Source organism: Xiphophorus maculatus, chromosome 19 (genome assembly GCF_002775205.1).
Source record: "Xiphophorus maculatus strain JP 163 A chromosome 19, X_maculatus-5.0-male, whole genome shotgun sequence".
NCBI classification, from domain to species: domain Eukaryota; kingdom Metazoa; phylum Chordata; class Actinopteri; order Cyprinodontiformes; family Poeciliidae; genus Xiphophorus; species Xiphophorus maculatus.
The window spans coordinates 4,720,335-4,745,772 of NC_036461.1; the positions used below are offsets into that span (position 1 = coordinate 4,720,335).

General features: G+C 36.6%; 1 protein-coding gene across 3 annotated transcripts; it reads left to right on the forward strand.

Annotated features, from left to right (window-relative positions):
- Nucleotides 1-1,837: 1,837 nt before the first annotated feature.
- grhl1 (grainyhead like transcription factor 1) lies at nt 1,838-24,422 on the forward strand. 3 transcript variants are annotated; one of them, XM_023353208.1, is made up of 16 exons: nt 1,838-2,016; nt 4,955-5,144; nt 5,328-5,395; nt 6,897-7,033; nt 8,350-8,585; nt 9,107-9,189; nt 10,607-10,760; nt 10,864-10,975; nt 11,769-11,863; nt 14,441-14,678; nt 15,453-15,580; nt 18,862-18,890; nt 18,993-19,081; nt 21,600-21,685; nt 22,133-22,197; nt 23,267-24,422. In XM_023353208.1, exons 1-16 carry the CDS (start codon nt 1,997-1,999, stop codon nt 23,379-23,381), a joined length of 1,845 nt encoding a protein of 614 aa, XP_023208976.1. In that variant the 5' UTR covers nt 1,838-1,996; the 3' UTR covers nt 23,382-24,422. The 3 variants fall into 3 exon arrangements, with proteins under 3 accessions (XP_023208976.1, XP_023208978.1, XP_023208979.1); XM_023353210.1 differs by having other exon boundaries at nt 18,996-19,081; XM_023353211.1 differs by lacking the exon at nt 1,838-2,016 and adding an exon at nt 2,031-2,255.
- Nucleotides 24,423-25,438: the final 1,016 nt, after the last annotated feature.

A 25,438-nucleotide genomic window follows, 5' to 3' on the forward strand; every position in this document is an offset into this window, starting at 1 on the left:
CAGTTGTTTTTTCAGACCTGCTTGGGGTCAGAGGTTGGTTTTGACATCATTGTTTCCCAATACTTTGGTTTTCCATAGAAAACATTTAAAAATGGAGATTTGTTTTAATTAAAAATGTTTTGTGGGTCTCCTAACCTTGTGGTTTGAATCCCCTGGTTACTCTTTCTTAAAGTCTGGCTTAGGTTGCATAATTAGTGCTTCATATACAGCATTTTATGGTTTAAAATGTTCAGGAGTCATAAAAAAATTTTGATATTCAAAGAAAATTTAAAACTGAAATATTGCATGGGTAGTAATAGGGATCTTTTCTGTTTAGTTTCCACCCTTTGAGCTTAAATGACCCTTTTTTCCTCCAAATTATATTGTTAAATTAAATGTTCATAGTATTTTACCTCCATTTGAACATGCAAAACTAGACTTTTTCACAATTTCATTTTCAAAATTCCAAATTTTTCCACACTGAGGCTCCATCTACTAACACTGATACTTTGTAAATCATACTTACAAATGTTTTCTTTTGGAAAAGAAAAGGTTTAGGACATATTTTTTTTCTCCTTTTTTAAGCCTTTGAAGTAGCAACCCCTTTTAGACATTAACTTTTTGCATTAAAACAGATTTTCCACATCAGTTTGACCGACAACAATTAGTTTCAAATATTTGTCAGAAGTTAGAGCTGAAGGCAAAGTTTTGCTGTTGCAAAGACTAACAGATCCAAAACTTTTATATTTACTTATTGTGAATGGGAATACTATTTGATTTCAGCATAGATCAATTAAATTCTTTATAGTTTAAATGCAACATTTAAAGGAATTAGTAAGTTTACTGCTGATATTCTAATATTTTTACCGTAATTTTTGAAGGGAGCCACTTAAAGTTCATATCTGGTGTAGTCAAATTCTCATTTCATTTAAACTGTAAAATGTTATTACATGTCTGTAGAGTGTTTCTGGATATCTGCAAACAACAAGAATGCCAAAAAAAAATCCCAAATATCCAGAGTAACAGCCTCTGTGCTCGTATTTTAAGAATAATCTCCAGTTTCTGCACAAAACTATAACAAAACACACTAACACATGTGTCACTTTGTCAATTGTGACTCTTTCCAGACTGATAAATGTCAACGACTTTGTTTCTCATCTGGAATCTGGCCGCAATGAGATGCTTTTTAATCTTTTAGCCTACCTCATGTTGCCACACTGGTTCTGTTTAGGTGAGTTTTTGATTGGACATAATCAGATCTGGGTGTAACTTTCAGATTTTGAAACAAAAATATGTTTAGTCACAGTTTTTCACAGGTTAGTTTTGATAGGTTGATCATCTGAAATGTTAACTGTGACAAAAAGCAAAAAGATTTTTCTTTTTATCCCAACTTTTTTCATGTTTTTCCAAAAAGGTGCACAATAAATGTGTAAATGTTACTGAGAAATTGTCTCAATTCCGACAGAGAAAATAACAAAGAAATATACAAAATATACAAAATATAGCAGAATATATGTTAGTGGGAAATTCACAGTGATACAGACCTGCTGCACACATTAACAAACACTAATAAGAACAAATAATTTCAGAACAAATAAAAAAAAAACATTAACAGTCAGTTTAAAACTGGCGTTTTAACAATAACTCTCCATATCAACACGACTCAATAACATAAATCACAGTTTTTTAGGAGTATTGTTTAACTGGTTTACCTGAACTCTCTCACAACTCCAGGTATAGGCCAAAACAAGAGCCAATCAGCGCCGCTATCGGGGTATTTGACAGCGAGGCCCCGCCCACCTCTGCACCTGTAATCCAATCCGCGGCCTCATCACAGGTAAAACCGGCCTCAGTTCCTCAAAAAAGCGAGAAAAGCCGACAAAACCCGTTCTCTCAGTAGGGGATACTTTGTTTGTTGCTGCGGCCCTCATCCAGCGGCAGCCGAGGAGTTTTCCAGCCTAAAGAAGACGGGTCGGATTTTCAGTACCAACTCGAAAGTCCAGTTCGACCGACCAAGATGTCACAGGAGCATGACAAGTAAGTTGTCCTGACTCTCCACTACGAGCTTGAACAACAACCATGTTGACACTATTTTCTTCTAAATACCAACTCTTAATATTTTGAGGGATGTTCACAGTATTTTTGCAGATTCGTTCAGGCTTTGTGGATTTTTAAGGATTAATTTATATCCTGGAGCTCCTGCCTAATTATTTCTGGCACTGCTAAGCATCTTTTTATTAGGAATGACCATAAATCAGCTTCTCTTTTTTCCATGGGTAAGTTTTCCCAATCGTTTGGCTTGCCAGGCGCTGAGATAACTAGAGCTCATAGTTTCCCATGGTGTGACGCGTATTTCACCTGTCATGTTCAAGCCTGTACAGGTGTATCTCCACCTGTCGTGAGAGCAAAAGGCGCCTGTTGGAAAGCGTGTTGGATGGGCGGTTTAGTTTGATTTAACTGTCTCGGTGGTATTTGCTCAGGAATATGCGATCAGTAACAGAAAGTGGCAGGATGTTTATCGAGAAAAAATGGGAAACCAAAAAAACAAAAAGTTGGATTCTTTTTTTTTAACTTTTTTTTTATGTTTGATTTGGTTAAACAACTCGCTGTATAAATTTTGAGGGCAGCAAAAAAGGAGACTTTTTTAAGAGGAGTGAAACTGTACACCTGTTAGGCGTTGGCCCCACACAAACAATGTAAGCAAGCAGCGCACTGTCACAAGCTCGGGTGGGTTTTACTACAGAAAACCAATGTCGTGTCATTCCAAAGGATTGTAACACTAAAAATAAACGCTTTGCTATCTTTAAATTAAAAACCTGTTTTGTGTTTTTATATACAACTCTTAAAAAAATACATCTGACCAGTTTTCTCAACTTAAATCCAAATGGATCTTAGTGGTCTGTTTTACAGAACAACACAATCAGCTGTTGGATTACTAATTATTACTCTGACTATATTGGAGATGTGGTGAAAGCTGAATGTTTTCCAGATGCGTTTTATAATTAATTGGTTGTGAAGGACAATCAGGAGGATTACTTCATGATGTGTTTTCTGGGATTTGAGTAAAATAAGGAGAAGCATAAACATTCAGATTTACAGTAAACAGCCAACCTCGGGACCTTGAGCTGTTTCGTTTACGTAGCTGCTGAGTCTCCTTTAAAAGTTTATTCAGGTTTTAGTGCTCAGACGACATTTATTATGAACATAAAAATGTTTTTTTTTAATATTGATATTTATATTTATTTGATTTGTATTAATTTCTCCAAATTAACATCACTTTTTTGAAGGAGACAAAGCTGTAAAAGTCTAAAAGATTGATTTACATCTCTTTAAAACGTGGTACAAAATTCTTATGTGCATTTTCCAACATAATTAATTGATTTATTTATTGTATCATAACTGATTACCTTTTAATATCTTCATGTATTTCAAAAACACAAAGCACTCCTAAGTATGACATGTGATTAATGGCACTAGATGCAGCAGGATTTTAAAGCAATAACTTGGTCCAAAATACTTGCACCAAACAGGATACTTTTACTTTTGTAGTGAAAATGTTAAAGCCAACATAAAATGGGGACAAGGTCCAGCTGAAACAGTTTCACTCTTCATTTGAATAAGTCTTGAAACTCTCCCAAAAGCCTTAATCTTCAGTAATTTGAGGATTATTCCACGAAGAAGACACAAAACAGGAAGCAAAGAAAGTTTATTTGGGTTGTGACATTCGTACAGAGGGCAATTCAATGTGATTTACAGAAAAATAAATGAAAAAGCGTAGTAAAATGTAACATTAGGATAAAAATAAATGGTAAAACTCCTGGTTCCTGCTTTTAAAGTCGTGACGTTGAAAGGTCTCAGAAGAAGTGGAAAAAAGTTACTGGCGCCAACTGTTTCACCAGAACTCATCATTATTTTGTCAGAAACAGGTTCTGTCACAGTAAGACAACAGAAGCAAAGTGTTGTTGAAGTGCAGGAATGCAGCAGGGTCAGCTGCGTCACCTTCGATCGGCTCGTCCGCCAATGACGATCCCAGCAGCAGAGTCGTCCCACTGGACGAGCCTGTATCGCGTCTTTTCTCTTTTTTCTCTGAGCCAAATCTGTGGTGCGATGGCTGAGATTTGTTGCACAACCGTTGCAAAGCCTGAACAACAAGTCCTTCGCATAAACAGCCTCCCTACGGCCGATTTGTCACACTTACAACCTGTTTGTCGGTTTTTACCGAAGCTTTGATTGTTTTTTTTTAAGTACCTGTTAGAAACACTGTGTTAAAAGTGACTCAAATTAGCTGCATGGAAAGTTTTCAAAAGAAACATCAACCCTCTAATTACTGATCTATGCAGATTAAATTTGACCTGTTATTCAAAATTCACATTTTGGACTTTTTTGTACTTTCATTTTGGTCTTAGCTGCTTCTAAAAACAGTATTAAAAAAATGCTCAGCTGTTTTTTAGTAATAAGTTAACTTTTTTCTGTCTGGAAAATGAACCATTTTAAAAACCCTCCAAATTTAATGTAACAAATCAGCAAGCACTGCCCCTCATGTAGTAACCCCAGTAAAGTCCAGCCCGTTACCTAGCAACCCAAGCGAAGATAAAACGCATTCGGTCAGCTGGTTTTACTTCTGTAAGTACTGTATAATGGCTGCTGGAAAAGACGAGTGTTTTGTTGTTGACTTATTTATTTACTTTCCTTTTGTAAAGTATTTTTTAATTTGAATTATCATTCAGAAACAACTTGCTGCATTCTTCTTTGTTGTGCAGGAGGCTCTACTTCTGCTTTTCAAACATGTACTTATGCATCAGTTTGCAGCCACTTTTGAGTGTGCGAGTGTAAACCTGGAGTCGAGAGGGTGGTCAGCAGCTGAAAATAGGCAGAACTGACCAGATCTAAGAATGATTTTGTGAAAACAATGTAAGACATTCTCAGGGAAGCACAATTGGTCACCTTTAACTAAAATTTCGCCTCTCTTTTGCAGTAAGCGTGCGGTCTTGGTTCTCCAGAACAAGCAGGGGTATGGAGCCCAGCGCCGTCCCTTCACCACAGAGGATGAAGCCTGGAAGTCATTTCTGGAGAACCCGCTGACAGTCGCCACCAAGGCCATGATGAGCATAAACGGAGACGAGGACAGCGCTGCAGCTCTCGGCTTCCTCTACGACTACTATGAGGTAAAACTAAACTGGTCACCAGGACTTTTTACGGTCTCTTACCGTTTTTACCGACGCCTGACCATTGTGGAACATCTGTCAGGCAGAGCTTGAGTTTGTAACTGATCTAGCTGCTCATATAGGCAGTGTTGTTGGATGTGATGTGGTCAGACGCTGAGCGGCTGTGTTTACCTTCGTATGCAGGTGCCCAGGGAGAAGAGAACAATACCCAAGACAGAGTCGCTGGTCTCTGATGTGGATCCAAACAAAAGGTGAGCGGCGGACCTCTCCTAATACCACCCTGTAAGAATAAAAGCACAACAGCAGCCCAAAGCACACATCCCACTTTCTGAGTATTTTGAGAAAAGATAACATTTGGATCCAATGTTATACACTTATAGCCACATGGCGTACCAGCAGATTGATGGCGGCAACAATTAGGTAAATTGTCCCAGAAATTATTGCAATAAACAATAATATTTTTGCCCTCTCAGAGACCAATAAACTGTGATTTTGTAAAAGAAAGCATGTAGTACTGGAACTGGGAGACATTTTAAATATTCAAAATAAACACAACAACCAAAAGTGATAAATAAAACGGAAGCAAACACCAAATTCAACCGAAACCATATATAAAATGGATTATGTGGTCAGTTAACAAAATTACCCTTCAAAATGATTAATCATAAGAATGGAAATTGTTGAGCTCATTAATATTTATCATGTGATTAATTGATTAATTGCTTTTTGCAATGTAATCAAGAACTGGTGAGTCTCAGATGATGAACTGATGGCTTGAAAATTTAATTTTCTGTTGCATTGCTTCATAAATTACTGCAAGTTGTCCAGCTTGGCTACCATCACCATGCTTGGCTATTTGTATAATGTTCTTTTTCCAGATGTAAGAGGATGTACATCTTCAAAAAGTTCCACTTTTGTCTCATCAGTCCATAGAATATTTTCTCAGATTTTGGGAGGCTGGTAACTTCTGGGAATATTCAGCATTATTCCATATTTTCTGAATCTGTAGATAAGAATTAGAATCTGCTTTGGTTCCATTTCCAGACTGATATATGTCTGTTTGTTCTTGAATTTCTTTAGATTAGGAACTGACCTGTTGCTTTTCGCTTGCTTCATGTTGTCAGACAGGTTCTTTTTTTAATGATTTCTTAATTATGCAGGTTTTTTATTTTAAGGCTGAGTGAGATTTGTAAAATTTAATTAATTTATGATATAACAAAAGTGGGGATATTTTTTCATATAGCTCTGAGTTGGTTTAGAATTGTTTCCTTTTGTAAAAAACTGTTTTTGTTTTATCAATTTTCTCAAGTTAGAGTGAAGTTAAATGAAAGAAAACAAAACAATTTTAAACTTTAATTAGTGGGAATTGGAAGGATTACATCAATCAAAGCACTGTAAAAATATAAAACATCCCCTTTAAAGTGTAGCTAACCCCATATCAACTTTCTTTTGCTGGTAAACTGTCTAAATAGGTTTGTTTAGGATTCTGTATTTGTGATTTTTGTGTAAATTTGTTTAATTCTGCTTTATTTTGCCATGCCTCAGTAACTTTTGGTTCCGCCCACTTTGCTGGCTTTCTTTCAAAATTTGTCAGGGGCGGGGTTATGTTTTCACAAGGGGGTTAGTTACACTTTTAAAAAGATACAGGCGTTAAAAATCTATTGCTGTATGTTGTAAGATGCTGCATTTCACACAGCGTTACCAGGACAAAGGCCCACAGATACAGTAGAAATCTCCGTTCTTTTGTTGCAGGCACCAGATCCAGGCCAGACATCCAATCGTTCCTCTGCCAGAAGCTGGTATGGAGAACAGGATCCAGGTCCTCAAAACACCCGTCAACATTCTTCAGCTGACCCAGGACAAGACAAGGGCTCATTTTCCTTCACCAGGTCGGCTCACGCTCATTAGAGGGGAACTATGATTCCAGATTCACACCTGGAACGTTTTTTGTACATCTATCTGATTCTCAGCTGCAGTCCAAACAGTCCGAGCACTTAAAAGAAAAAACAAAAAACACCCAGACAGGTTTTGGCTATAAGTTTCTGCTTTTTTTGGTGTCTGGAAAATGAGCCTTTTCAAAAAAAATTATATTACTCCTTATTGTTGAGTCACAATCCTAATGGAACTGCACCGTTACCTAGCAACCCCAGAAGCCCAGCCCTGTTACCTAGCAACCCATTTGGTCAGCTGGTTTTACCGCTGACCAAATGGGTCTTTTCCAGCAGCCACTGTACAATGGCTGCTGCAAAAGACAAGTTGAAACAACCTTCAGAAACAACTTGATGCTTTCTTGTTGTTTGTAAATGAGGCTCTACTTCTGCTTTTCAATGATTTACGATTGTATAATTGCATCTGTGTGCAGCTATTTTGTGTAAACGTTGAGTATGGATGGCTTGGCCAGCAGCAGCTTATTTAGATTTAAAGTAACAAAAGGCCCTAAAACAGGTCATTCTGAAAGGAGCTCAAACCAGCCAGAACTGACCACCTATCCTAACCTATTATGCTTCCAGGAAGCATAATAGGTCATCTTAAGTTTGCATTCGCACTAGCTCAGTTCGGTCTGCTATAATCGTACTCCAGTTCATTTTTCTAGAAAGTCTGGTTCATTTGAGGAGGTGTGAATGTGCAATCAAACTCCGATGTGGACCTAAAAAGCAAACTCTCCACCTAAAAACCTCTGTCTCTGTTCGATTAAAGTGAACTTTGTTGCGGTTCAAATGCCTATGTGGATTCAAGCGAACCAGAGACTGCTCCAAAAGCAAGAACCGAACTATAGTGCATGGCATTCTGGGTAAATTCAACCAAAACAAACCATCATGTAAAGGGCTAGAGGGAGAAATGGATGATGTTTGTTTTGTTTTTTAGGGGATTTTTTATAAAAGACGAGAGAGAAATTCTACAACCACTAAAATCTCACTCTACCCCATTTTAGTTCACATTTTGTGAAGACAGAAGTAGCTCTCGGGTCTTCTTCAGAGGTTTTTGTGTCATTTCCTTCAGTAGTTCTTGGAGCAGCGCCACCACAGGCGAGGAGGGGAACAGGTTTTTAATTTTCTGGATCGCTTGACTTAGTGCAGTGTGAAAGCAAACCGCACCAGCTGAAAATGCAAAATGCTGCAATTTGGTCCTAAATTTAACCATTAAGCATGAAAACGCCATGTAAACGAAAAAAAACGTTCCCGCTAACCGCGCTCTGTTCCTCCAGACACCACCGTCACCGTCTCCATCGCCACTGTGCCGAACTACACGCCCGTAAAGACGGAGGTGCCAGCCCACGGCTTCTCTGTCACGGTGCCGAACAACTGCAGCGAAACGGACAGTCACGTGGGCGCCTTCGAGCGCCATCTGGCCCAGACCGTGGTGCAGTGCAACTCCAGCGCCCCGTCCCGCACTCCCCCCGACTCCACCTTCTCCGAGAGCTTCAAGGATGGTTCCCAGGAGGCGAGTGTTTCGATTCTCCCCTCCTTCCATGTGCTCCTAATGGTTTCCTTGCTAGCCACCTCCCTCCTTCCCTACACCTCTTTTTTACTTTCCTCCATTTCCCTCTCTTCTGTCAGATCTCTCCCATTGAACAATGGGATATTCACCCGATCCCATGGAGCCAGCGGTGGGCTCAACCTTCCCTGGTTTTTATTTGAACATGCCAAAATAGTGGCCAGTGTGTTATTATGTCATTGTCTCACCAACACAATAAAGTGCTGTACTTTTCTCGTACAATAGCCAAAGTCTTTTCAACCTCTTCTTTCTCTATTTTATCCTGGAGGGGAATTACCTCAGAAAAGAGGATCCCAACAAAACCCCTCTACATTTCTGTACCTACAGGGGATTATAAAACAAAAAAACACTAAATATAGATAAAAAATAACAGCACAAACTAAATGATGATTATTTACTGTATAATCAATGGTAAAGCAAGTTGTGTGTTTCCTTTGCTTTACTTGTTTCCTGTTTGTGTGTTGCAGATGTTTGCCTTCCCAGGAGATCTCCAGTTACGCATGGCCACCATGACCCCCGAGGACTACACTCAGTTTGAAACGGCACCAGGGTAAGGCGCTCTGCTTTCCATGACGGATCCACCGATCAAACTTTTGAGGCCAGTTTCAGATATCAGTTTCATGTGCTGATATTAGCCAGTTCCACACTGCAGAAACAAAATCTTACTGTTTCTGTCGAGTGTACATATCTCAGTAGACTTGAAATAAAACTAAATTAACTTATAAGTACCTTTTCACCAAGATATACTGTAGGAGCTTGTTTTAAGTAAATAATTCTTGAATTTTTTTTTTCTTAAATACTAATGCCACTAAAATATTTTTTTAACTTGGGGAAAAAATATGTTATAGGTGAAATAATCTGCTAGTGAAACTAGTACATTTTCATCAATATTAAAGAATTAAAACAAGTTCCTATATCTTCATGAAAAGTTGCATATAAGTTAGCTATAAGATATTTTTTTAGCCTTCATTCAGTGAGAATTTATTTATTAAGAGGTGATGTCACACTGTGTGTGTCTGAAAGCAGCCACCATTCAACAGGGTTTAGGTCTGCAACTAATGATTATGTTAGTTATCAATTATTCTGACAATTAATTAATTGGATAAAAAAAAAATTGGCACATTCTGACAATTTTTCATTTAACCACGTAAAAGTTTTTAATACAATATTAGAATTACATCTTGTGATTATTTTAACTGATTAACCCCAAAAGGACAGCAAAAGATGCTCAAATTGATTTTCTTTTACAGAATTTGAACTAGGTGACTCTATACTCTGGTTAACTATTAATAAATTAACAATTACTTAGTCAATCCATCATGATTAATCCGATTACTTGTTTCACCCCTCACAGGGTTGTACTTTAAAATCTTCAAAATGACCATTTCAGTTAGATTTAGCATCATAGTGAATAGCACTGCTTGTGTGGCTTGCATTTGCTTTTATTCTCAGAAGAATGTAAACGCTTCCCATTGCTCTGAGATTTCCAAAAAACCAAAATCATCAGAAATCAAAGACAGACGTCTTTAATTTGGAAGCCCAAAGGTCAACTTTGCTGGATTCTGGTCAGCCTTATAGTCGTCTACCAAAACTCTGGCTCTCTGTTCGTCATTTCAAATACCATATTTATGCTAAAGAAGGCCGAGATCAGCCCTTTTGCGATCCTCCTTCCAAACCATGATCTACACAAACAAACCTTCAACAGCTGTGAGTTGAAAGGCTAAGACAGGAGTATGGAAGTGTGAAATAATGGTAATGGGATACAAAGCATCAATGGGCCACGCCACTTTGGTTCTGAAAGCACACACACTTCAGGGATCTTGCTGAATTGGTATTTATCATGACAATGATCATAAAACATCAGATCAGTCTGAAAATGGTTCACAAGTAAAGCATAAGTCTTCCTGTTTGTTGATACCTTTAATCATTTTTACATCATGAATGCATCCTGTCCTTTCGTCCTCTAGGAGTAACTTTGAGTACTCTCTTGAGGCATCCAAATCTCTGCGTCAGAAGACTGGTGACGGGACGATGACGTACCTCAACAAGGGGCAGTTTTACCCCATCACACTCAGAGAGGTTGACAACAAGAGCATTCAGCAACCCATCACAAAAGTCAGGGTAGGAACGCTTAAAAAATATACCTGATAGAAAAAAAAACTGCAACAGCTGTTTGTGTTATTACTGAAATAAATGTTCAAACCAATTAATGTTTCTTTGTCAGAGTGTGGTGATGGTCGTGTTCGGAGAGGAGAAGTGCAGGGATGATCAGCTGAAACACTGGAAGTACTGGCACTCCAGGCAGCACACGGCCAAACAGCGCTGTCTCGACATCGGTAAGATTCCCAGCTGCAACTTTGTTGAGCAATAAGGAAGCAAAACATCAATGGTTAATGCTCATCTTGACAAAACTTTTAAACGACAAGCCTGTGTTCTGGTAAACTGAAGTTGAAGAACTTCAAAAAGTTAAAGTTTATGAAACTTTCCAATCATTTCTTTTCAATCAGCCTCTGTATGCATAGCAAAAAAATGCAAATAAAGCAACTCAAAAGCAAGAAGTTCTTTCAGAATTGATTATAACCTGATAAACGTATGAAGTTGGCTGTAAAGACTTTTTCACTTTATTTTTCCAATTCTGTCATTTTATATTTTTGCAGTATTGCTCATTTTATGTCCTTACTAACCGACTTCTGTCCATCCTTCCATGTGTCCTTTTGTCTTTTTTTCTTGTGCATTTATAACTTCTCTATTTTGTTCTTCCATGTTTCCTGACCCATTTCCTTCCATTTCCTATCCTTCTTTCATGAATCTCTTCTGTAATTTTTATGTCCTCCTTTCCTTCCTTCCTTTTTTTATTTAGTTTATTCATATTTGTTCCATGGTAGACATTGTGAAGGAAAATCTACCATAAAAAGTTAATTTAACCTCAGCGTATTTTATGTTTTGAAATGAGCAAACTCTGAAATTTCAGTCGTGAAAAGTCTGGGACCAATTGACAAACATGTCTATGGCATTGTTTTAAATTAAGCCTCACCTAACTGGATTCAATTTAAGTCATTCCTGAACCTGGCAGCCATTTCCTACTATTTACCTTTTGAGTAATCGATAAACTGATGTCCGATTTTTCAGCCGACTATAAAGAGAGCTTCAACACCATCGGCAACATCGAGGAGATTTCCTACAACGCCATTTCCTTCACGTGGGACACGAACGAGGAAGCCAAAGTAAGACAGTGAGACACTTAAGCACCAAGATTAAAACAACAGTCCCCTGTAATTAGAGCTGGGTGATAAACGTTAGAGGTTTTCTTGCACTCCTTGCCCATGGGGGCCATCTTGTTTGACTTTGAAAAAGTAGTAGTTTCGCTGGCAGATTATGTCACTTATGACATGGGGGGAAAAGTCATGATTGAAATACTTTGTAAATTTTTCGTTTGTTTGTTTTTGCATGGTAGTCTCAGATAATTATTTAGCTATTTAGAATTTCTTCATCATAAACTCAGCTTTAGTGTTGTTGCACAAAAGTTTTCTCTACATGTGACAGTCTGCGCTGACTGACTCCAGACCCATTTATTCAGATTTTATTGATAAACTATTGGGCCCCCAAAGAGCATCTTGGTTAGGGCCCCCAAAAAGCTAGAAACAACCCATCCATCCATCCATTTTCTGTTCACCCTTTGTCCCTAATGGGGTCGGGAGGGTTGCTGGTGCCTATCTCCAGCTACGTTCCAGGCGAGAGGCGGGGTCACCTTGGACAGGTCGCCAGTCTGTCGCAGGGCAACACAAAGACATACAGGACAAACAACCATGCACACACACACACACACCTAGGGAGAATTTAGAGAAACCAATTAACCTGACAGTCATGTTTTTGGACTGTGGAAGCCGGAGTACCCGGAGAGAACCCACGCATGCACAGGGAGAACATGCAAACTCCATGCAGAAAGACCCCGGTCGGGAATCGAACCCAGGATCTTCTTGCTGCAAGGCAACAGTGCTACCAACTGTGCCACTGTGCAGCCAGAAACAACCCTGGGTGGCATAAAGCAGGAATGAACAGACAACAAACCTGCAGCTCATCATCTTTACCCGCTGAGCTACAAGCACAAAGTCACATCAAGGCTTCGCTTTGTGCAGAGTCCAGGATGTTGACTTGAAGTCAGTTTAAAGGATGTTCATCCTTGTTTGTTTTTGTCACCTTGTGATGTGTTTAACCTCCGCGCTGTCGTGTTGTTTTAAACAAGCTTCAGTTGGAGGTTAGATTACAGACGAGGACGCGTCTCAGTGGACGTCCTAAATGTATGTTTGACGCTGCCTTATGTCTCACTTTCAGACGTGAGTGGGGAGAGCGTTTTGGTTTCTGCTCACTTTCCAATGATGGAAGGTTGACAGTAAAATTCAGGGTTTAGGCGTCAAGTTGATAAAGTTGCGCTGAAGTAAGTTGAGACGTGCAGGTGTGTGTTTGTGTGGTTTGCCCTCAGGGTGATAATAAAGCATGATACGGGTATTTGTGGTGTATTTGCGAAGGGCAGCCCCTCGTATGCTTTTTGTCTGACTGTTTTGTCTTCATGGGGTTTAATTTCTCCTCCCCTCTGATGTACATTATTGTTCCTAAACAAAAGTCCCAGAGAATGATGGTTAAGCTTTTAAAACGCACAGTAAAACCAGAAAATGTTTCAAAATACTGTTTGTAGGACAATTTAAAAACAAAATCTTTAATGCTAATAAGAATTGGCATAAATTTATGTTCAATTTGTGTTCTTGCAGACAACATACATAATGTATTTTTCTTAAATTTTCTGAAAGGTAAGCGCTCTGAGCTCTGGTAAACTCACCGATCCTCTCCATTAGGTGCTTTCAGACCCTCTGCTGTGATTACGGGTTCTGTTTACACAATGAGAACCTGTTTTTAGTAAAAGCATCCGGACAAACGAGCGAAATGAATATGTTGTTTTTAAATTGACCAGAAGAGGGCAGCACAGAGGAACTTCAGACAGACTTTAATCTTTATTTCTGATATAAAAGGAACCTCAATTTTAAAAAAAGTTTTTATTTTGAGCAAAATATTTAACATTTCCAGTAACTATTCATCTAAACCAATAGTTTCATCCTGCATAGGTCATAATAATAATAATAAATAAAAATTAAGTAGTAGTAATAATAATAGTAATTGTAGGGTTGAAACAATTAATTGTAATGAAGAATTGCCAACTAATTTAGTTTTGATTATTCATTGGAGTATACAGACTCAAAAAAGGCAATTTGCTGAAAAGAATAACACATTAAGAACCTTAATTAATCCAAAACTGTACAAACAAATAAACATTTTGCATTCAAGATGAAAAACCTTCTTTATCTGTAAAAATGTCAAGTTTTAGCTTCACCTGGTTCAAATTCTTTAAAAATTATCATATTAGGCTCCTTTTCCATCCAATTTGCAATTATTTAATCTAAAGAATAATTAACAGATTAGGCCTTCACAGTATTAATAAGTCATGCAGAAATTAGTTTTTATATGTTGATGTTTGAAGAGTTTTGGGTTTAGCTGCAAATTATCAAACATACACAAAAAAGCTTTTATTAAATTTTAAGCCTTAAAGTAAAATGTCTATTTTTCCTATTCAAAAAAGCAACTGAATTATTTAATTGCAGAATTTAATGTTTCTTATCTTGTATAAAAAAGGCTTAAATGTGCCATTTAAAAAAAAATCCAATTTAACCAGAATAATTAGTTGCATCTCTACTGCTAAAGCTTCTCTCTGTTTCCTGTTTTGTCATCTCTCAAACTTCTTCTCTCCACAGATCTTCATCTCCGTCAACTGTCTGAGCACCGACTTCTCCTCTCAGAAGGGGGTGAAGGGTCTTCCTCTGAACCTGCAGATCGACACGTACAGCTACAACAACCGCAGCAACAAGCCCATCCACCGCGCCTTCTGCCAGATCAAAGTCTTCTGCGACAAGGGAGCGGAGAGGAAGATCCGCGATGAGGAGAGGAAGCAGTCCCGCCGGAAAGGGAAGGTCCCGGACCTGAGCCTGGCCTGTGAGTTTTGCTTTAAACTTAATTTCCACCAACAAATTCACAGAGAAATCTAGAGATGTGGAGAATAAAGGAAGTGAGACAAGACTCTTTCCTAAAAGCGCTATAAAATACCAAGAATATCACTGAAAATTTTAGTAATTCTTCATTAATTAGACTAGTTTAATCTAGTCTATAACATGAGACTCTTAAGAGATTATTTCTAAGACATAAATGTTATGTTTTGACCTGTACAACCATGAGGAAAACTGCTAACTTGACATTTATCCAGCAATCATTAGCTGCGTTTACTGTACTTGCAGTTGAAGGCTATCAGTCATTTTCAGTCATTTTCCCGATGATTACATGACAGCTCTTCATAAAAAACAAAATTTTTTATGAAAATTTAGTGGTTTTTTAACTTTAATAAATCAGAGAGTAAATAATATTCTTCCTTTGAAATGCATCCATAAAATATCGAGCGATACACCAAAATGGCCAGCAGGGGGGGCTCTAACAAAGCAAAATGTCTAGTTATTTATTTCTGTTTTCCTTTAAAAATAAATTCAGCTGACCAACACAGAATGCAAAATATGTAAAATATGATATCGGATATAAAGAATATACGATGCAGAATACAATAAAATTATATAGAAATATGTGAACAAGACATTTTATGGACATTTAAAGTGGTTTTTATTACTTATGTTTCCAACTATTTGTCAGAAAAGGCAGAAACTTTAAAACTTTGCTCTTATTTTTTGTACCAAAGCACATTTTTCTGTCGTTTCCCATCAGTTCCAGATGTGAAAGTTCCCCTCCTTCAGAAGAGAAACGATGTGACCATCTTCAAGACGTTGGGTGACCTTGAGACCCAACCCGTCCTGTTCATTCCTGACATCCACTTCTCCACCTTCCAGCGCCACGTGAGTGCCTCATCTATACTTCTGTTTTAATCAACAGCGAAATAAACCCGTCTCTTTTTTTTTTTTTTTTTTATGGTGTTCCCAAACATAAGCACGATTCTGGTGGTCCATAAACAGTTTGTTTGTCCGCCTCCGCCAACCCCATCTGCCAGCTGGGTCGAGGTGACCCGCCTGCGGCATGTTGGCAGGAACGCTGAGTTCTGCTTTGCAGCTTTGATAGGAGGCCTGCACGATGATGGCAGAGTTTCAGACTGCTTATTCATAAGATGAATCATTCACCAGTGACTCAAAACAAACCACAAGTGAAAAACAAAGTTCCCGTACAACCGTCTTTAAAAAAAGCAATCTACGATGGTAGAGAATAAACGCTCTTAAAGGGAAGGGGAGCAGCGCAGCTTTCTTATTGATTTGCAAACAGGTTATCCAGGATGTTCAGCCCTGAGAGGCTGTGGGCATGGATGAGGGGTTTATCAGCTTTCAGCATGTCTTTTCCACGTGCATGGACTCTGAGCTTTGCTTCCAGCAGCCAGAGTGAACCCTTGGTGCAGCACGTACAGCACGATGCGCAACATGGGTCTGTATGAGAGGATGCACACCTGACCCGCACTCTTGGAGTTATTTTGGGATGTATAAAGAGCTTGCAGATTTCTAATAAATAGGTTTTTCTTTTATTAATTACTAACAAATTTGACTTTTTTTTTTTCTTTAAATACATGCTGCACAGTGATACACTGCAAAAACACAACATTTTACCAAGTAATTTTTGTCTAGTTTATAGTGTAAATACTTTAGTGCAAATAAATAACATAAAAAAAATTTTAAGTAACTTTTCAGCAAGATATAGGAGCTTGTTTTAGGTAAATAATTCGTTAATATTGATGGAAATATGGGAAGGGTGTCTCAAAGACCAAAAATGCTGCTGATATTAAAAATGTATAAATATTTGTACATTTAAGGACGAGAATGTGAGATTTAAGTGTTATAAAATGTGGAAATAATTCTAGTGTTTGGAGATTTAAATGTTTGTAAGTTGATGAATATGAGAGGGCCAGGAAATCAAAAGATCTCCTACCTGCTCCTTTCGAACAGATAATGTAAAATTGCATTTCAATTGGGCATGATAATTTGTTTTAATTTTTTTATTTTATTTACACTTTGTCTGTTCAAAATAAGTAAATAAAACTAGTAGTTCCACTTGCAGATTATTTCCTATATTATGGGGAAAATGTCTTGTTACAAGTGAAATAATCTGCTAGCGGAGCTAGCCTGTAGGTCTGTCACAACCTTACATTTTACTGGACGATAAATTGTGCCAGTTGGGTTAAATGATGATGATGTTGTTTTGAGAGTAATATTTTGAAAACGGCATAAAGATGGAAGACAGATAACCTTTAACTTAAAAAAATAACTGGAACTGGAAGATATTCTAATAAAACACACCCAAAAATAAATAAGAATCACACACAACTCAAACAATAAGTAAAATTGTTTACAATGTCGCTGTTAATAAAATTACTGTTCAAAAAATATTAATAATTAGACTGGAAATTACTGAGTTCATTTTAATTTCTTGGATGACTTCTCCTTACTCTTATTTGAATACTTTTTTGCATATTTTACCCACTTCTGCTCACAACCCGGTGCTAGAAACAATAAATGTTTTTACCATGATTGCACCCTGCTGGCTGTTTTTATTAAGAAAGTCGATCAAAGTTCAAATACACATTTTCTGTTTACTTTGCTTTAATGGAGGGAAGGAAAGGTTGCAGGTATTTGTTGCGACGCTGATGAGAGTGAACTTGACAGACGGTGTCCAAACATTTGCATCCGATAAGCTGAGTTCACGTTTTTGCTCCCAGAATAGAAAGTTTTTTATCAGCAGTGCTGACGATCAATGCTAACACACACACACACACACACACACACGCACAGAAAGTCACATTATCAACCCAGCAGTTTTCTAAGAAAAAAAAAGATAATGCTTTACTAATTATTGTTTTTTTCAAACCTTTAATAAGAAGAAGTATTTACATTTTGTCATGTAACAACCACAAACGTCAATGCTTTTCATTGGTATTTCATGTGATGCACCACAAAGTACTTAATAATTGTGAAATAGGAAGGAAATGACTGAAGGTTTTTATAATTTTTCACCTGAAAAAATTTGATTAGTGCGGCATGCATTTGTATTAGATTGCCATTAAGTTCCAGTTCTTATTTTAGCTTTGCAAATCCCTAGATGAAAACGTTTTGTCTATTTTTTCTTTTTGCAAAACTGGTCATCACATTGGATGTACAGCATCTGTGAAACTTTGACTAGGCCATTGTAACATATTAAAATGTAATGATTCTACCATAACTCTAACCTATAAGGTTTTCTTCAAGAATTGTCCTGCATTTAGTTTCATCCATCTTAGCATCAACTCTCTGAAAAAAGCATCACCGCCATTTTTCATAGCTTTGCATGTCTTACACTGCAAAAACTCAAAATCTTAGTAATTGTTTTTGTCTAGTTTCTAGTGAAAATATCTTGGTACACTAGAAAGAATACAAAACTAACTTAAAATTAACTTTTCGGCAAGATATACAAGCTTGTTTTAAATCAACAGATTTTTTTTTCACAAAAACTTAAGAGTCCACTGCATTGAAAACCTGCTGGTTATTCCACCAAACATTGATTTCTTAACTCTTCCTGGGCTAAACATTAGTTTTGTTGTTTCTAAATGAATATGAATTTGTTTTCTTTGCATTATATGAGGTCTGAAAGCACTGTATCTTTTTCGTTATTTTGACCATTTCTCATTTTTTGCAAATAAATACTAAGTTTTTGCTTGGAATTTCAGAGACACGTTGTCAGCAGTTCATAGAATAAAAGAACAATGTTCATTTTACTCAAACATAAACCTATAAAAAGTTAAATGTGAGAAACTGATCGTTTAAAGTGGTCTCTTACTTTTTTCAGAGCTGTATAACGAGACATTTTCCCTGTTTTAAGTGGAACTAGTACTTTCTGTACCTATATTCAAGAACTATTGACTTAGAACAAGCTGATTTATGTAAAAACCAGCAGTTTTTATATCTGCATGCCGGCTGTTTGCTTCTGATGGCGGTAGGGAGTAAATGGGTCAACACATGATTCCGGTGTTTACTTTTCCCTTTGACCAAAGTGACTGATTTAGTTCCATCCATGAAGAGTTACAACAAGTGTTTGCACAGTTAAAAGCACATATAAAACAACCATTATGAAGATATTTGAGTAAATATCTTCTTGTTTTCTGCAGCCTTTCCCCACAGAGGAGGGAGAAGATGGGTACGTTTCCTGATTTCACACTTGATTTCATGTTGAACTCTATGCCCCTTTTTGACCTTTTACCCACTAAATACAGTTTGCTATATGGGTCTGTTCCCAAAGCAGTTCAGGTATGAGGAGATTACCCTTCAGCGATGATGAGTTCGGGTCACCGCCGAACAAGATGGCGAGAGCGGACGAGCCCAAGAAAGGTACCAGATTAGTGTTTTCTTGTGATGTTTTTCTCTGGGGTTAAATTATGAAACCGTTAGCACATGCTACAAGTCTTGTGTGCGTTTGCTGCGGTCAGCCTCTGATGTTCCCTCCTTTCACCCCTTTCCACGTGTACACTCTGGGCCGTTTGTTTGTTCCAGATCTTTCAAAACACACACACACACACACACACACACACACACACACACACACACACACAGGTCCGAGACCTTCAGTGACCCAACAAATATCGCCATCACCCGGTGAACATGCACCAGGAAACAAGCTGGCGACCTTTACCCTACATACTGCTCAGCATTCATCAGCTCGTAATAAGAATGCATAAATAAATTTTTATTAAACTGAAAAGATTAATCTAGTTTTGTAAATTCAAGTTATCAAGAGATTAGTTTTAAGTTGGACAAATTGGAGAGAGTAATTGAACTGGTTAGCTATGAAGATAATCTTTCAAAATAAGATATGTAGGTTTAGATCTTTGTGAAGAAAAGCAAAATGTGGCTTTTTTTTTTTTTGGACAAATCATTCTATGTATGAAAATAACCATAAAGTTCAGATCTTAAAAGATGAAATTACTTTGTTTAGACCTCTCATTAAAATTTGTCTGTAATACCTCCAAAAGGAGACATCCTGCCCGGCAAAAACATAAAGTGTTACCAAGTATTTTGTTTTCCTAGTTTCCAGTGAAAATATCTCAGTACACTTTAAATAATACAAAACTAACTTGCATGTAACTTTGTACCAAGATATACGAGCTTGTTTTAAGTAAACAGTTCTTGAGTATTGATAAAAAAGTACAGATCTTTTTAAAATTATAGCATGGGGGGAAATAATTGACTTACAACAAGCTCATATATCTTGATTAAAAGTTACTTTTAAGTTGGTGTGGTCTTATTTTAAGTGTGCTGAGATATTTGGACTGAAAACTAGACCAACAATACTTGGTAAGATGTTTCATTTTTGCAGTGTGGCTGGATGAAATTATCTCAGTCTGGTGGCTCCTTGCAGGAAAGTGAAGGTTTATTCTATTTTCTGAATTTTAGCCCCATTTTTCACAGAAAAACATCACAAAAATGGTCCGAATTAAAGTGTGACTGAGAGGTTTCCACTATGACTAGAAATAACTTTTTTTTTATACACCAAGTTGAATATCCAACATTATCATTACACTTTTCTGTATTTGGTGAATATGATTTTTGTTTTCTTGCCTTGCCACTAGTCACCAGGCCAAACAAACAGGTTCCCTGCAGGAAACCAGACTGACAGTCTGGGAGACTCATACAAGTCCTCAGGTCTCCTGTTGTTGCTTAATTTCAAACAGAAATCTAAAAAAAAAAAATCAAGTTAAAAAGTAATACATTTGTACAATTTCACAAAGTAATATTTTTAAACAGAAAAAATAAAACTAGTGGCCTTTGAATCCCCAAAAGAACAGGCTGTTCTTGAGAGAGGAACATGATGCTCTGGGCCAGCTCTCGTTCATTTGGTTCGGATGGATGGATGGATGGATGGATGGATGGATGGATGGATGGATGGATGGATGGATGGATGGACGGACGGAAGGATGGATACACCTTCTTCATACACAGAAATACATCATTCTTCATTTTCTTCTGTATTAGTTAATTAATCTTTTTTTCTGTCATGTTGTAATTATGAAGCGTTGTTACTGAATCTGTTCTCTTTATGTAATGGGGCTGCAAATAAATATTTTATTAGTAACTGAAGTAATGTGGTCTAATCTATTAATCTATTGATTAATCTGATAAAATAATTGGCACTTTATGCAGATTTTCCATTTAGCCACATAAGCCTTTTTGTATATGAGAAATGCATTAAAAGATGAAGATAAGAAAGTAATTCTGCTTTTAAATAGGAAAATAAACAAGACAATAGCATAGCATTCCTTCAGTGCATGCTTGATTATCATTGATTAAATTTGGCAGTATTGATTAATAATTACATAGCAAAAGTTGCTTGATAGGAGATTTTGTGTTTAACCACTGAAGCCTTTTTATATGCAATAAGAAATGCATTAAAAGATGCAAATAAACAAATAATTAATCTGATTTTAAAGAAGAAAATAAACATTTTTATTGCCAAAAAGACAATAACGTAACATTCCGTTAGTGCTTGATCATTTATGTAGTTATTGATTACATTTTGTATTACCAAATAATAATTGAACTCTTTTTGAAACAAACTTGCAATGTTTTATTTTTCATCTTCCATGCAAATGTATATATTTTTGTACAATTTAATGACTGATTAGGTTGTTTTTTAAGCAAATGGCCTGTTTTTAGTCTCTATACTCAAATAAACGATTAATCGCTTACTAAATTAGTTGAACATTACTTCAATAAACGATTAATCGCTTCAGTCCTGAGCTGAAAACTGTTTATTTTCCAAAATAATCAATAAAGTGTCAAACAAATGCATTCAGTAAACATCCTGCAGCCTTATGTTTAATGTTTCTCTTCATTTTTCTCGATCTCACAGTCCTGCTGTACATGCGCAAGGAATCAGACGAGGTGTTCGACGCCCTCATGCTGAAGAATCCCACGCTGCAGGGCCTGGTGGAAGCTGTGAGTGCTTCAGTTTGTCCGGCTTGCACTGGACTACATGTTCCTGTGTCATGTTGCTGGTGTAGAGTTTACTCAGAGTAGCCAGAGGCCCAGCTCTCACATACGTGCTGGTTGGGAGAAAGGACTGGGAAAGATATGTACGTTGGAACAAATAGTGATTTCAGTTTAGATGTTATCAGTGCTAAAGAGGTTATGTAAAGCTTTTGAGTTTGATGGGTCTTTCAACAGGTTTAGCACAGGAACGTCTTGTTCTTGAGTTTGTTTGTGTTCTGGTTTTTCTGCATTCTCGAGGTCTGTACATTTGAGGCCCAACAGTCTTGCAGAGAGTTTGAGAGTTTAAGGGCCAGAATTGAGTTAAAAAGGTCAAAGTAAGATCAGCATATAATGTGGTTAAAAAAGGATGTGTGTGTGCAGAATAACGATCTAACACTTTTTCTTCTGAACCAGATTTCAGAGAAGTACGATCTTGCTCTGGATAAGATTGGAAAAGTCTACAAGAAGTGCAAGAAAGGGTGAGTGAATCCCAAAACTACACAAAAAAAAACATCCAGAAAATAACAATGAATTTGTCTGATGGACAGAAAAATGTTAGTTCAACATTTTATCACATTACAACAACAACAAACTTACACATAATTTATTGGGATTTTATCTGACAGAGCAGCCTTTCTGCATGATGGATGGTTAGCAATACATGACATCATTAAAGGGTAGTTAGTGCATGAATATGAAGTGGAAACAAATATTTTTAACATTTGTACAAACAAAATTCTGAAAAGACGGTTGGGATTTTTTTTCGAAGTGTCTCTACCACTTTTGCGCGGCTACAAACTCAAATTTTCTTGTTTTCTTTACATAAAAACTGAAGCTCAATCATATTGGATGGACGTCATTTGTGGAAAATAGCTTATTTTATTTATTTATTACACATCACATCACAAGATACATAACAGTACATTGGTGAAAAAGCACAAAAAAAATTGTGTAGGTTAATGAAATTAACATTCTAATCTTGTAACAAATTCCTACATGTATTTTAGTCACTTTTTTAAATTGAAGTTTTAACACAGATTTTTTTTTTTTTTTACTTTTAAATTCACCAAAAAATTTGCCTTCTAAATTTTAGTTGAACTCATCCTGATCACTTTCACTAGAAAGTTAAATTTGCAGGCAAATTTCTGCAGTTGAATTTTTTAATATGAATTTTTGAGGATTTTTTTTTTTTTTTTTTTGCTGGTAAATTTAAATAAAATAATCACATACGTAATTGCACAGGATGAATATTCAGTGTTATAAATAAAATTTCAAAAAATAAGTCTGACTCGTTATTTCTTCCATAATCCTATTTCACATCAGGTTAAAAAACAAAAAAAGAGAGGACACAAATCCTGAAAACCTTGGCTTCCCGTTTGGTCCATCACATAAAATACATTGAAATTTGTGGTTGTAACTAACAAAATGATTAAAGTTTAAATGGATAATAATACTTTTTGCATTATAAATGTCACAATTAATTATCTAGCTACATATTTGCACAAATTGGAAGTGATTAACATATTTTGTGTCCTGTTTTCTTGCTAGTATTCTGGTCCACATGGACGACAACATCATCAAGCACTACTCCAATGAAGACACCTTCCAGATCACCATGGAGGAGCAGGGCGGCGTGTACAAGCTAACTCTCACAGAAATCTGATTCACACAGAGGTGGGAGATGATTGTAACTGTCAGGTTTACACTCCTGGCTTTGCAGAGATTATGGACTTGATATAAAACTCTAATAATGTCATGTAAAAAAGAAAATAAAAAGCCCTCAAATTGGTACATCGGAGCCGGAGCCTTTAAAAGAGAACAATGATGGTTTGAAATATTTAGTTTGCATTTACTGCAAAGCTTTTTCTGTGCATAAAAAAACAGCAATTAAGGATATATGTGTATTTGTGTTTTATGAAATTATGAGCTGGAGCCTATACGTTAGTGCGAAGCTTTATGCAAACTGTTCGTGGTTGTGGAACGGTTTGGTAGCTGCTATACCTCAAGCTATTCAAGCAGCAGAGTTTTTTTATTCAGAGGTATTGAATTTAATTATATAAAAAAATGTAACTTCCCTTTTTTCTCTCCATAAAGTCACAGCACTGATGACTAGAGCCTGCAAAGTTGGAAAATTCGCACTCAAAAATGTGTATTATTTACTAAACAGTATGGCAGTATTTCGAACGTCATCAATTCGTAGAATGCTGTAAATATTTGTTTTTTCAGAGTAGTAGTCAGGTTTTTTCTTCTTTAAATTAGTTTAAATCAGAGGTTTTGTTGAGTATTACGTACTTTGTGTTGATTAAAAATGCTGAATGTCTGTAGATCAGTTCATATCTAGTATCTTTCTAGCAGCCTCTTCAGGCTGTCCTGGCAGTGCAATAATAATCAGCAAATTCAGAAAATTATCCTCTATTGCCATAAGATACATGCTGATCTTTGTTGTGTTTTTATGGAAATATTGTATATAGTATGTGGAAAAGGATCTGTATAATCACTTTTTTATATCTTAGTACTTATTATGTATATATTTATTAAGAATATGGATGTGGGTTCTTCATATATAACCAGTTTTCTATCATTCCTATAATTATTCATGAACTTTTTGTATGACTTCTCCATTGTGACTGCTTCAGTATGACCGCTGTAATGCGACATGTCGAGGGTGTCACAAAGTGCCCAATAAAAGCTCAACACCGTTAAACTGTCTGATTCTTTCTCTGCAGAAATTATCTGATGAAACATTTAAACTTTTACTTTCAGGTCCATGCAATAGAGTGCGATTTCCAAATACAAGCCACAGACTGTCTTTCTAATAAATAGTTACACAAATTCAATCTGTTCTTTGTTACAAAACACCTTTAATTTTTTATATATTCATATTTTAAATGTTTTAAATTCCTGATGCATGTGCACAAACATGGAAATAAAGCTGATTTTCAAAGCCAAAAAATGCATCACTTACAGCTGCATGATTATAAAATGATCCACATTCTAAAATTATACAAACTTTATTGGAAGGAACCACAGGTTTTACCACTTTTCTCACCTTTGATACTGATATCTGAAGATTTTGATACAGATAAACATTGCTGAATTGACTTAAAAATTTTCTTTTTAAAAAAAACAAAACAGACATAAATGTAATGAATTACATATATATTTGATAACTCTGCACAAGTAAAGCACACTTAAATACACCAAAAGTGTCACAAGCTTGGTCAAACTTATAAAAACACAACTTTAACTTGTTCAGTCAGTACAATTAGGAGTTTAACAGCCAATGTAAAATAAATAAACTGAAACTGACAATCGGTTGACTACCTTAGTCAAACATGTAAAAACTAAACTGCAACTTCTTTGAAATGGTTCAGAAAGTGAAATTATGAATTCCAAATATAATCTAAAATAAATAATAAAGCATGATATTGCTCAGAGCACGAATCATATAGTTAGACTGAGTACATTAAAGTAACATGCAGTTTTTGGACATGTACAGAAAACATACACATCTTCTACCCGGGAGCCAACAATGCGAACTAGAAAATTTCGGAAGAAATTTAGCCGGGGCCTGCCAAGGCGTGCCCGTCGGTTAGGGCCCGGCGCTACAAATTGGCATCGATGCTAAAGAACGCTGCAACGTAATCAATAGCATGCTGAGAATCACAAGAACGTTAAGTAAGGTGGACGTGCACCATTCAGTATGATTTAAAATGTTGT